General features: G+C 33.9%; 1 protein-coding gene across 2 annotated transcripts; it reads left to right on the top strand.

Annotated features, from left to right (window-relative positions):
- The first annotated feature begins 9,854 nt into the window (after nt 1-9,854).
- LOC105213950 (uncharacterized) lies at nt 9,855-11,931 on the top strand. Of its 2 annotated transcripts, none has more exons than XM_011187068.3 (8): nt 9,855-10,046; nt 10,127-10,330; nt 10,388-10,447; nt 10,498-10,566; nt 10,623-10,682; nt 11,246-11,323; nt 11,447-11,549; nt 11,770-11,931. In XM_011187068.3, the coding sequence occupies exons 1-7, from the start codon at nt 9,870-9,872 to the stop codon at nt 11,516-11,518; spliced, it is 720 nt and encodes a 239-aa protein (XP_011185370.2). In that variant the 5' UTR covers nt 9,855-9,869; the 3' UTR covers nt 11,519-11,549; nt 11,770-11,931. The 2 variants fall into 2 exon arrangements, with proteins under 2 accessions (XP_011185370.2, XP_054089436.1); XM_054233461.1 differs by having other exon boundaries at nt 9,887-10,046; nt 10,130-10,330.
- Nucleotides 11,932-14,975: the final 3,044 nt, after the last annotated feature.

Raw genomic sequence — 14,975 nt, 5'->3', positions numbered from 1 at the left:
GTGTGTGTGCACAAACAGTTAGACAAACGTAGTCAAACAAATTGACAAAGTGTATGAATAAGTTTTGCTGTAAATGCTAAGAGCGTTTGCATCGCATTGGTGAGTTGGTCGCACACAGCGGCGGTGTTGCATGGCAGCCAAAATGCAAGTTAAATGCTATGGCAACCACTTAAGTCCTTTGCTGCCCTGCCACACATGCACACTCACTCGAACTCACAGTTATTTGTATATATATATTTTTAGTTTTGTGTTGCAAGGGGGGCGCTCTCGAAAATATTAGTTGCATAAATTCGGCATGCCACTTGCTGAAATGTGCGAAATTTATTAGGCAGGAAACCGTATGTGGCTTATTTACTTTGCAAGTACTGCAAGTACTTCAAAAAGCCTGCCAGGGGTTGCCAACAAATAAACAAAGCACTCACACACGCACACACACACAAAGTGACAGCTTGGACTGACAGTGAGTGAAATAGGCAGTTTATTGTTTTTGTGTTACAACCATCCTGCTTACATATGAGTATGAAATCATTTTGGGTGCGTCCAAGTTGAATACACTGAAAAATATATTATTAAAAATTAAAAAATGTGGCAAAACTTTTGTTGATTAAAAAAGTTTTATGAATTAAATGGGTCATTAATTTTTAGCAAACCGTTTTTTACCTTTTTTTTTCAAACAAAAATTTAGCTCTCAAGCTTATTTAGACCTTCTTCGGCATGTCAACTACTTTAACTGGACCATCTGTCAGTATAAAAAAATTGCGAATCACATTCCCTGCATGCTAAACAGTTCCAACTGCTCTAATGAGTGTAAAAAATGACTACCATTGTTTCTTCTACTACGGTTTCTTCATACTTTCTTAGCTAATATTTTCTTCAAGTCTCCAAACAGTATCTCTGAGTAGTGATCTATCGATAAAACACACTTCAAAATACCCTTAAATCTCCATATTACTACAGCATCCATGTTCTTATTCGAGCATTTTTGAACAATCTCTCTGAACTTTTAACGATAGTCCGGAAACACGGTAGATCTAACTCTATGTATACTGTCACTGCCACCAAGTCTCACAATATACATATGTTAGTACATTTTTCCATAGTTCATACATGGAACTTGCATATACCGTTCCCAACCACATTCTCAAAACGTCGAACTTATAAATTAGTACTTTACTACTAATCCACTTATAAAATACACTTCTTAATAATCTAAGGTACTACTTGTATTATCATCTCTTTACCTCTAACGTTCCAAATTTTAACTCTTTAAGTTCACTATATCTTCAATTATTAGAAGCCAGACGGGTAGATATACTACGAGTATACGAAAATTGTAGTTGATATCTCCGGAAGGCCGGAACTCAAAATTTCTGTTACGGAGATTGACTTGCTCGTTTTATTATCCCATGAAATTGAAATAGTTATGACGTAATGCGAAGGTATACTTTCTCAACTGAGTATGCTTAAACCATTCCCTCCCATTGTACACGATTGAGTACAGAAAAAAAATTATATAGAAACCCCATTTGATCCCACTGTACTCACTTGATTACAACAAAAAAAGATTATTTTCTGCACCCAAGCAAGTACAATGGGAGGAAATGGGTGCTTAATATGACAGAGAGAGAGCTGACGAAATGTTTGTAATTGGTTAAAGGTTCCAAAAGAGTCGTAATGCAGCCGCAATAGAATTTGGATCCTATGACTGACAACATTTTGTTACAATGTTAGTTGGGAAGAACTAGCCCGACAGTGAGCTAACTTCAGAACCGGCTCATTAAGTCAGATTCGGAATCCCCCCGTAATAAAATCAATTCGTAAATCGAGATTTTTTCACCATCTAACTATTTTCCTCGACCTAGTTCTGTCTTTCACTGTTGTCCATCGGTTTTCTTCTCTTTTTAATTTAATTGTCTCTTTCTCTATCTCTCTCTCACTTCACCTAAAATTTGATATACAATATTCTCTAGAGAAGAGCGTTCGCTATCTATCTTACTCCTTCTATCTAATTCTCTCGGTCTCGCTAACATTTCTCTCTCTCTACCTCTTTCTTAACTTTCGAGGTAAATTAGTTTCTTTGATCTAATTTATTCCTAATTTGTATTTAATTATTCCTAAAATGTTATTGTTAATTTCACTTAAAATATACCTCGTTGGAGATATATGCAAAAAATAGTTTCTTTCTTCTCCCTTGCTACCATGCCTCTCTCTTTTTTCACTCTGATTCTCTCACTTTCTCTCTCTCTGTGCCATTTATCTGTCCCTCTTTTCTACCCTTATTATCTCTTTCTTTTATGCCTCTATCTCTATTTACATATTTCACTCTCTCCTTTCTTCCTGAACAAATTTCTTTCAGTGTATTTTGTGTGAGTGAGTTCACTGGACTTAAAGCAATCTTCTCATATCTTTTCTACTAATATGCATGTTATTTCCACACACATATGTAGTAGTGCTCACAAAACTCATTAGCATATTTTAACCCCTTTACTTTCCTTAATATTATTTCCTTCGAGCACTCAGATACATATGTATTCTCATACATATATCCCCCAAAAAATCTTAACCTTCCACACTGTTAGGGTCGTATTTGATTAGTCAAAAGCTTGTTAAGGAAATTCGTACGCTTTAATTTGCATATAGTGCTGAGCAATTTGTAAAATTCTCCGCTACAAAACCCCGCTCTACTTCCAGTTAGGTCGATGTAGGGAAGGCACTAAGAAACTTATCTCTTACAATTTTCTAAATCTGCACAAAACTTCTATAGTTCTTAGACATTTGTAACGGTTCGTTGGATCAGCATATTTTTATCCACAATTTTCTTTTCTTGCTTTGCTCGTTTGCGCTCTTATAATTTATCATTTGTATTTGTTGGATGATTGTTCATAGTTTTTGGTGAAGAGATTTTTGTACAACAAAATTTGTTTTAAGTATTCTATGCTAATGAAAGCCTTTTAGGTAAATAAGTCATACTATGTAGAACTATTTGAATTATGCTGATGACTATATGACGCTCTGGTGCTCGCTCTCTCGCTGTAAGGGTTATGTAAGTGGCTTTGTGACTCTTGGTATGGGATTTTCGTATTTTTTTTTTTTTTGAGCACACTTTGAAGCTTTTAAAGCTTACGAGTGGCATTTTAGTTTTACAACTGTAAATCCAATCAAAACAGTATTTACATTGTCTGTTATAATAAATGCAAATTGTGTGAGGCGAACTTGCCGCAAAGTATAAGACAAAGTTGGAAATTGAAAAAGTAAATTGGCTTTCATGTTATGCGCCAACAATCAAATGAAACATTCATAAATTTTCGGCAATAAAAATGCCATTAACAATTGTTGTATTGCGCTTTTCAAATTACTAAGAAATAATATAAAAAATTGTATGCAATTATTCAAATGCCATAATTCAAAAATATATATTTTTTGCTCCGAAAACACAAAAAGTGCGCAGAGTTTTAAGTGTAATTCTACTAAATAACATTTTAATTCAATTTCAAAAGTGATTTATTTGCAAATTAAATTTTTGTGCCATTTTAAAAGCGCATAATTTGGCAAATGAATTACCTAAATTGCATTGCTAAATAATTAAAAGTGTTTTAATTGCGTAAATTTTCAATTTGAGTGCTGCCAGATGAGCGTGAAAGTTGGTTAACTTAAAATATTTGTGTGTAGTTATTACTATTTGTATGAAAAAATATTTATAAAATACGTAAGGAAGTACCAAGATTGGTCACAGCCGATTTTTTTTTTATACTGTCGCAACAAAGTTGCTAAAGACAGTATTATAGTGTTGTTCACATAACGGTTGTTTGTAAGTCATAAAACTAAACGAGTTAGATATAGGGTTGTATATATCAAAATTATCAGGGTGACAAATAAAGTTCAAATCTGGATGTCTGTCCGTCCGTCTGTCCGCTCAAGCTGTAAATTGAGTAAAAATTGAGATATTGATAAAACTTGGTACACGTAATTCTTGGCAACATAAGTAGGTTATGTTCGAAGATGAGCCAAATTGGACCACTGCCATGCCCACAAAATGGCGATAACCGAAATCCTATAAAGTGCTATAACCAAGCCATAAATTAGGCTATGAAAGTGAATTTTGATACAAATGATCGTACTATAAAAGGACATACTTGGATGTAATTTGGCTTGACCCCGCCCCCTACTAAGTTTTTTGTACATATCTCGTAAAAAACTAAAACTATATCAACGAAACTCTCAGGCGTCGTTTCCTTCACGCACTTCCTTACACAGTCCAAAACTGGAGGAAATCGGATTATAACCACGCCCATCTCCCATACAGAGATTATGTTGAAAACTCCTTAAAATGCTTTAATTCAGTAAGGAAACACACCATAAACCTTACATTTCATTACAAAGAAGGTACGGAGGGGCTGCGCTCAAATTGGTATACAAAATTTTAAATGGGTGCCCACTTATGGGTCAAAAACCATATCTCCGAAACTACTTGACCAATTTCAATGTAATTCGGTTCATAATATCTTCCTAGCTTCCCAATGATATGTTGGGAAAAATATGCCAAATCCGTTCACAGCCACGCCTACTTCCTATATACCAGAACTTTGAAGACGATCTGAAACGTTTACTTTACAATATATAAAGTTAGCACTAGTGAAGATATCGGAACTGAACTTTCCATAAGTACTGCAATTATAATGTGGCAGCACCTTTCTAAAAATCGCAGAAATCGGACCATAGGTTTTCAAGGCCCCATATATTGAACATGAGGATCTCAGCGTTTCTAATCTTTTTTTTGTACTGAAAACATATGTATGTCTCTCAGATATATTGAAAAAAATTATAGGGAATATTTTTCTTCTAATAATATGTCTCCGTGCCAAAAATGAGTGAAATCGGATCATAACTTCACCCAGCTTCTATATACTTAATATTAGGGTTTTCAACTTTCACTGGACTTTATGCCATATATACCATAAAGGACGCTATATTTGATATCTTGAGACTAAAAAAAATTTGTACCGTTTTTAGCTATTTTTAGCACCAATTCGCACTGTGTTCAGGAAAACCAATTTACTTGATTTTGAATGTCAACCGGAATGACGGATATATCCGATTAATAATAGCTAGGAGACAAGAATTTACATGGTGTTGGAAAAGACCTAATATCATCAACAGACCCCACTGACCGATATAGGCGTTATATATTATACTATATATTGTGTTCATTTTTGGTAATAGTGGCTACAGGAGCATTCAATAGGGGTTGCATTTTGCCGCTAAACCTTCTATATATTCAACAGTATTGATCGTGTTTCTACTATTTACTATAAATTGTCATAAATGAAGAGATAATTAGTCTGTTATTAACTCTCGTTTGATATATTAATTAATATTTGAAATATCTATTCTATGTGGGTGTGGTTCTAATCCGATTTTGTCCATTTTCAATTAATATGATACGTATGTAATGGAATTTCATGAATGCGATCGTTTACGAAGTTTCAGTTATTCAGCACATATGATTTACTGGACAGTTCGATGGGTTTATCACCCGATATTGTTCAATTTCACACACTATATATAGTTTTATGTCAAGATTTCCATTACAAGAGTCAACCCTCTATTGAAATATTGGGTGGGGTCACGACTTTAATAACCTTTAAAAGTATATATGGAATAAGTAAGCAAAACGAATGTACTCTATGCAACATGTTGCAAGGGCATACAAATTATTAGCACTAAAGTGAAATGGAATCGAATTCTCTAAAAAGTGTTATTATTAACTTTAGTCTACTTATATGGTTTTGTACATATATTATATATATTTTACGGAGAGGTATGTAAATACGCTATATATACGATATGTAACTTTGTATGTTAATATACCCACAAATTCAATTGACTAACCGCTAAAATGTCAATTACAATATGCATTATGACAATGTGAGAGCAACATTTACAACGGTAAAATGTACAAAAAAACAACAACAGCATCAACAAGAGTAAAAAAATAAAATGCATTTCGAGCAGTTAATTACATACGATTTAATTGTCATTATTAATTACGTGCTAATATTTAGTAGGTAGCGACGTAATGAATACCGAATGCGAGTGCACAATCCAACACATGAGTTTTATACATACATACATACATATAGGCAAGCTGTAATGAAAATATATCTCTCTATATATTCGTACATATAGAGATATGTATGTATTTATGAGAATTTGAAAACAATTGCTAATAGCGTTACAATAACACAATTAACATATAAGTGCATGAAAATAATCAGAACTTTAGCAAATGAACAGTGTTGTGCAAAATAACGGCAGCTGAATTTTGTATACAGTGAATTTTGAATATTATAACACAATATACAGACAAATATATCGATATACTAAGATTATACACAAAAATGTAATACAGTGTCGTGCAAAAATGTAGCAGCTAACCATATTTAATTAATTTTAAATACCATAATACAATATAAATACAAATATATTTACAGTATACATAAAAAAATACAGTGTTGTGCAAAATAGTAGCAGATGCATTGGATTTTCAAAACATGCTAACTATATCAAATATCTAAAAAAAAAAATGAAACGGAACAAGTAAAGAAGGGCTAAGTTCGGGTGTAACCGAACATTTTATACTCTCGCAATTTATTTATTTAACTTTATTAATATTATATAATACACAATTTGACTCACATATTCGTCATGTCATATATATTGTATAAAGTCCATTGAAAGTTGGAAACCCTAATAATAGGTTAGAAACACCGAGGTCCTCATGTTCGATATATGGGGCCTTGAAAACCTATGGTCCGATTTCGGCGATTTTTAGAATGGGGCTACCACACTATAAACGTAGTATTTGTGCAAAGTTCTGCACCGATATCTTCACTAGTGCTTACTTTATATATTGTAAAGTAAACGATTCAGATCGTCTTCAAAGTTCTGGTATGTAGGAAATAGGTGTGGTTGTGAAGCGATTTGGCCTATTTTCACAACATATCATTGGAATGTAAGGAAACTATTACAAACCAAGTTTCATTGAAATCGGTCGAGTAGTTCCTGAGATATGGTTTTTGGCCCACGACGCCACGCCCATTTTCCATTTTGTAAAAAAATCTGAGTACAGCTTCTATCTGCCATTGCTTATGTGAAATTTCGTGTTTCTGACGTTTTTCCTTAGCGAGTTAACCCACTTTTAGTAATTTACAACCTAACCTTTGTATGGGAGGTGGGCGTGGTTATTATCCAATTCTTTTCATTTTTGGACGGCATTAAGAAATAGCTAAAAGAAACGACTGCAGAAAGTTTGGTTTATATAGCTTTATTGATTTGCGAGATATATACAAAAACTTATTTTAGGGCGGGGCCACGCCCACTTCCCCAAAAAAATTACATCCAAATATGCCCCTTCATAGTGCGATCCTTCATACCAAATTTTATTTCCATAGCTTTATTTATGGCTTAGTTATGGCACTTTATGTGTTTTCGGTTTCCGCCATTTTGTGGGCGTGGCAGTGGACCGAATTTGCCCATTTTCAAAAGCAACCTCCTCAGGATGCCAAGAAATATGTGTTCCAAATTTAATTATGATATCTTAATTGAATATTATCCTAAATTTTCAAGTCGATCCGAATAATTGTTTCTTAGATACAGCCTTTGGAAAGTGTGCGCTCCAAGTCAGGTATTATTGTTACTCAAAACTTTAAACGCGTTTTTCTCGGAACCGTGTTTTCAAAGTCGGTTGTCAAATTTTTTTGAAAACTACTCAACCAACCTTGATGAAATTTTGCGCAGGTGTTCGTGATACAATTTACTCGTGCTTGAATGAAGGATTTTATTTTATTTTTCAATTACAAGCCTTTTAAAAATGCAACATGTCAAGCAAATTTGACCAAAATTTTTATTTTTTTGGAAAAATGTCTGCCATTATTTTAAATTTTATTTTTCTTTGTCTCACCTTCGTTCAAGCACGAGTTTATGGTCTTACCAAAACCCTTATTTTTGTTTTTTCAGTTTGGATTATCCTGTCAGGAGTTATGCTGACAACGCGGACGCACCTTTCTTCCGAGGGGTCGCCGGAAATGACGTCACAATAGAAGAGTTTTAATTTAATTTTTTTTTTATTAATTAAATAATTGTTTACAATAAGTTTGAGATATAATAAGTATAGTTTGAAAATATGCCTTTTTTAACCGACAAAGTCCATGTAACCCCTTAAGTAGTGTTCGTTACACACAAATTCGGATTTAGACAGTAATTAGGACCCATTCGATTCAGCAATATATATTCTCTTTTTAATTTGTCACTCTATAATGTCTATAAATGTCATACTCACTGCTTTTATTTTGCACAATAGTATAATTTTTGCTGTAACCATATTATAACACCCCTAAAATATATTTGTGATTGATGACTGAATGCATTTCGAAGTGCAAAATAAAAATTCCATTGCGTGTAATAAAGTAGTACGTAATTGTCACTTGTCAATTGTCAGATTACCAAGGAGATAAAAATAAATGGTAAAACAATTGAAAAAATCCCAATTACTGATAGATTCTGTCTACTTATATAATGATAATGGGTGCAATTTAAAGTACTTGATGAGTTAATGTGCTGTTAATTTGTGAAAACTTCACATGAAATTGGATTGGAGATTATATGGCGTTCTCCATTCTTTCTCGTACTCTTTCCGCGTAAGCGCTAGACTGCGTTCTCATATTTCCTCACTTTAATCAAGAAGTTCATACTTTTTGTGTTCATGCGCTCATATCCAATTGAGAAAACTCTCCACAATATAGACGTACATATTTAACATATGCGGTATTAATGGACCGGGATTACCACTGCTCTCGTATCAGTTTTATAAACTACTTATTTATACAATGAAGAACGCGAAGGTGTATAATTGCGGGTGAGTCCTATTGGAGCTTATCATATAAACCCTTATTCATATAAACCCAAATTTCAATATTGCATAATATGTATATTCGAAGTTCTTATTAAAGTGATCTTGGAGGTATCATAATTTACTGTACTACATGAAAACGCATTTTTTCTGAGAACCAACTTTACCTCACTCCAATTCATATTGATGCAAAAGCTAGACCCCCTTACACATTATTAAATATGAGCCTTGTTTAAAGTACTTAATCCCCAATTTACGAGGAATTCGATTGACTTTCACCAGTTTTGATTCCTAACCGCCAATATATCAAGACCGTTAAGCTTACTTTCAATGGCTCTCTGATTTTATCGAAAACCCAACAAACTCAACTAGTTCCAAGCTCTTAAAAGAGCTTAAAGTCCAGCACAACTTCGTATGTTACAAAACTAGCTGCTCTAAGTTAGATAAAACGAAGTACGAACGAGCAAGGAATTGATTTTTTTTTTCTAAGCTTTAAGTTAAGTTTCATATTCTCAGTAGATGGCGCTTTGGTCAAAAATATTCTAAAATTCACATTTATTGATCAATTTGGTTCAAATACGGGTAGTAAATCACTTATCTGAAGCGAATGGTTTTGAACAAAGTTCTGAAGATATATCTTATGAGAAGATTGAATATTTGAGATATCGCAGTTACAATATTGGTGACCTCCTATTGATAGAAGTATGTATGTGAGGGCTCTTGTTAGAATGCTTTTGTTGCTCAAACTGATTATTGTAAAATATCTGGAACATTTTAAATGGAGAGATGAGCTAACAGCAAATACTACGATAAGCTGATATATTGCAAAGCACTAAAAAAATTTCAATGAAACCCACAATTTGACTATGACAACACGCCATTCATTGCATGCGATTTTCTTGTCACCTCCTTATCATCTGTGATTTGATATGTTCGATTAAAGCAAAGTATGTGAACTGTGATGCGTTGCATGCAACTGACGACGACGCCGACACTCGTTAATATCGAACGGCACTATAAATTGTGCAGCAAAGCGCATGACTGGGTGCATTCAACAAATCACATTGTAAACGCAGTGAACACAAAATCAAAAATCAAAAATTTCACCGACGTCAAGACAATTGCGCGCATACGAAGCGTAAGTTGCAAGGATTCATATGAGTTTTTAATATTTCGCATTTGCCTGCCGTTTTATGTGATTACTCGTTTGGTTTTTAGAAGTTTCTTCTTAGAAAAAAGCACAACTGTGAAGTTTTTATTGCCGCAACAATGAAAGCATACGCGAATTTGTGCATTGCCATCGCAGTGATTTCGATTATTGCTTGCCTCGATGGCGCTGAAGGATATGGCATGCGTGGCGGTGCACGCGGCATCCGGCAGGAGGATGCGCCGGGCGAAGTGCCGCAGGAGTTCAACGCGAGGGTATGTGTTTAGAAATTATTTGAGCGTAGTTTTTGTATATTCATATATATTTTTAAGGCACGTCGTGCTGCAGCGGACGATGTACCGCAGGATGCGCCGCAAGGACTCAGGGAGAGAGTGAGTATCATAATTACATTACTTTATCTATCTTAAGTATTATTTTCTAGTTCCGTCGCGCTGCTGAAAAGTCGCTGAATGATGAACCTGGTGAAGTACCACAGGAGTTTCACTCGAGGGTATAATGTTCGAAATTATTTTGGGGTAGTTTTTGTGTAGTAATATATATTTTTAGGCACGTCGCGCCGCATTAGATGAAGTACCCGAGGATGCACCACAAGGTCTCAAAGAGAGAGTGAGTACAGTTTTTCCCATAATCGAATACTAGCGACTTTAAAGATCACACAAAAAAGAGAATAGATTGGGTTTATAGTAAAGAATTACTTAAAAATACATATTTTTTTCAGCCACTATTCAATAAATTATTCCGATTCAAAATCCCACAAAAAACTCTTCATCGGAAATGAAATTTAAAGTTCTTGAACTTGGATCTAAATCTACCAGATATAACCCCAGAAGAAGGACTGCAAATTTGGTATACTTTTAAGCAGAGTAGTAAGATCTTTTTCAACGGAAATACCGTCATAAGAAAAATATCTCTCTAAGTTGGGGCCTTTTGTATGCCAAATTCGCGTAAGGTGTATTATCTTTTACTCGATTTCTTGTGTAGACAGACAAATCGAACTACAGGCTACACGATATCTCATAATATTTCAAACAAAAGTTTCACCTATGATCTAATGTTAGTATAGGTGTTGTCCATCTCGCCATCTCTTTTTTTTTCTAACAAACACAAGTTAGATTGATGTCGTTCTTATACAAAAGATATATAATTTATTATTTCTTCATTTTTCTAAGTACCGTCGCTCTCCAATTAAGTTGGCTGATGAAGAACCCGAAGATGTACCGAAGGGATTATATAGTGTATCTGCTCGAGTAAGTAGCATTTATTGATTAAATATATAGAAGTATAAAAAGAACTCTTTCATACTACTTGTTAAGTTATATAAATTCTTTTTGAGAAACATGTTCTTATTCTTATCAAAACTTTTTTTCCAGCAACGTCGCTCACCACAAATGCCTGTTCCGGATGGTGTTCCAATGCCACCGATGCCGCCAATGCCACAGTAATACATTAGTATTTAAAGGCGTTTTATGAAAGGTAAGATAGAGAAAAAACTTGAATTGGACCTAAATTAAGTTGTGAGGGTTCATTTGGAAGAAAATATGAAACAGTTCGTAGATTTTACAACGACAATTACTCAATGTAGAAATATTTCGGCTATAGTATTTTCTTTGCTACTCCCTAAAAACTGTTGCCTACCTTTAGGCGCAATTTTTAATTATTGGTATTATATATTTCTGAAAATATATATTTTCAGGCGCTCCACCAACTTTCAGGGAAGCCTGGAATATACGACTATATTTTGACGACAAACCTTAATTGCTAATAAATGAAATTTTCACGAGAGACAGCGGAACAGCCGAATGATTTAAACTTTGTATATTATTAATAAAAAAAAACTTTACTTGCATTGCTTTAATTGACGTTTTTACCTTTAAAGATCGTCTTCTTTATATAATTAAAATATAAATAATATATAGAAAAGTGAAATATATGGCTTGGCGTTGCTCCTTGAACTGCTCAGCCAAAGATGACAAAAATCCCGAGAAATTATAAAAAAAACAGAGCGCCCTCTGCCGGTCAGTACATTGATAATACCACAAACTAAATTTCCAAATAATTTTGGTTAGTAATAAATCAAGATTACTCAATATTATTATTATATTAATAATAACAATGAATAGGTGTTATTTCATTCATTGCTGCTGTCACACATTTATTATCCAACTATACTGTATGGCTATTGATTTACATATTTATATTTATAGTTTGCACAAAGATCGCCAAAATGAACATACACTTTTCCACATTTCATACTTTTAGGCCTCAACGCACACACACGAGTCAGAGCAATATAATCAAATTAAATGAAATCACTCGAAGGAAAAACTTTCCAAGCAAAATGTATTGTAAGCAAAATAAAGTGTTGTTATTGCAAAAACAACAAAAATAAAGTCGAAAAAGCCATGCTCATAATAATTTTACATGCCATTTGACTAAGTGTTCATAACATTCGTCTCTTTTTCTAAAACTTTTTTCGTAATATTTTCTCAGTGTTTCTCCACCCACACTCCTCTAGGTTGAGATGAAAAAATAACAACATTTTTTTTGCACAATTGTTTAACTCTGCGCTATAACCCATATAGTAATGCATAGAGTTTAATAAATATTTTATATGCCTCTTTGCCTTTTTGCTTTTCTGTGTGTGTGTGTTTGAATATGCAAATGTAAGCAAAATAAATACTCACAAACAATACAAATGACATAAACAAACTCTTTTACAGTTTTGTTTCCAATAAATTACACATGTAGCTTGTGATTTTTGGGCTGCTTCAACAAGCTTAAGACCTTTCAAGTTTCTGTGTTCTTCAAAGCTAGTTTTTTTTAAATTATTTTGATTATTTGATAATTATTTTAATATTTAAATGCGAGTGCTTGTAGTCAAAATGATTGTTTATGCTTATTTGTATATAATTTTATTTATAAAACATTTATCTATATTTAGAAACGGCAGTTTTTAGCTTTTGGACCCTGAAATTGTTAATTTATATGCACTCAGGGAGCTTTTCAAAGTTTGTTTAGAACTCCATCTCTCTCTTTTCCTTTCTCTTACAAAATATCCATAACTTTAAAGTCGTTAAACTGATTTTAAGTGTTCTAAGTGATATTATATCCAAATTTGGAATATCCCCAATTACTATTCCCAGTTAAATATTTCGAATATTTTCGAATTAATTAAAAACATTTTTCACCATTAAGAAAATCGATAATGATGATAAAGAACTCATACCTCAGAGTTTATAACTTATTCTTCGCATAACAATATCGGCTCAAAATATCATCAAAAAGATATTTTGTTCTACCCAATCTACTCATTTAAATATCCTAAGGTAAGGTTAGGTTGTATGGTTGTTCCACAGAAGGAAACACACTTAGACCATGATATACATTCCTTTATGAAGTCAGCTTCCGTGATTAGATATTAAGACGCGACAAAGCGCCCTGAATGTAGATCCCGAGATGAACTTTGATTAGGGGAAGTGCTCCCTAGATCTCTTGGGATTCACCTTGGGCCAGAATGATCTGGCTACTGAACCTGAATACCGAAATGTACTCTGGTAAGGGCGACGAACTCTCTAGATCTCTTGTGATTCACCTAGGATGGGAAGGATCTGATTATTGCGCCAATGCCCGTGACTGACCAGAATTAGCACAATAGGATAGCGGTGCTCCTACATGTTTTCGAGTTCCTATGTATGAGACTGACGTTTCTAATCCACCAAGCTCATTAGCCTTATAATTTCTCAACATGGCATGGTTAATCGAGGTACGATATTTGACAAACAAGAAGCTATAATACAAACAATCTGGTAGCAAACATGTCGAAAGAGACCCTATATCGACGTTCCAAACATACTTGTTGAATAATCAATAGTGTTTACTTTGTTAAGGGATGTCAATCTGGATGGAATCTCCATATCATTATCACATATATTCGTATTTGAAAAATAAGAATCAGATCTAAAAAAATATGAAAAAATCTGAAATTGAAAAACGTATTTTCCAAATTTGACCTTCAGAATTACTGAAGTAAATTCAACATTTAAAAAATTTACGAAATCGGGGATATTTCGAACATTCATATTAATGGATAATTAAACAAAGATTTACCAAGTTAATGATCTCTGTAAAAGTTATTTGGAGGAGTAGATAATGGATTAGAATATTATCTGAATTTACTTTCAAATCGCACTCCAACTATATTTAAGAACTTATTTAGTATTTTTCGAGAATAAATAAAAACAACTGACACAGTTGATAATTAGTGGTTTAAAGTAGATGAGGATTTCAATATCATTACTACCTTACTAAGTAGCAGCCAATTTCGTGGATGCATTCAAACTAACGATGAACCTTTTTTCTTATTCCGGACATGAGAACATAGCCCTTTGCTCTCCTATATGCCATTCTACAAATAAATGAACAGCAAACATCCAACAACAACGTGTTATCTTCAAACAATTTGCATAGGCAACTTTTCAACTCAAAGTTCAACTAAATAATCGCGAATATGAAGCGTGAATTGACAATTTGCCAACAACAAAAAGTGATGAGCAATCACCAACACCACTGGCAACAACAAACTTAATTATCTCCTCTCGTGAATTGCGTGCCATTTCGCCATCGAAAAGGACCAAAAGGTGTCATTTTAGAGTTGCCATTAAGCAACATAACCAATCAATGTGACACGAAATGACAGTGGTGACCCGTAAATGTAGGGAGAGTGGTGTGAGAGTGCGCGCGGGGCGAGTGTGAGAGTGAGTAAGCATAGATAAAGTTAAACAGCGCTTAACGCACAGAGCACCGTTATAATCACTATCGCGCCATAAAGGTAATTATATTTACGGGTTTACAAGGGTCGCACACACATGTAAGGGTCCATAAACACACACAGTCTCACTC

This window comes from Zeugodacus cucurbitae, chromosome 6, assembly GCF_028554725.1.
Source record: "Zeugodacus cucurbitae isolate PBARC_wt_2022May chromosome 6, idZeuCucr1.2, whole genome shotgun sequence".
In the NCBI taxonomy this organism is placed as follows: Eukaryota; Metazoa; Arthropoda; class Insecta; order Diptera; family Tephritidae; genus Zeugodacus; species Zeugodacus cucurbitae.
Note: the sequence above shows the minus strand (reverse complement) of the source record. Positions and strands in the feature narration are given on the sequence as shown.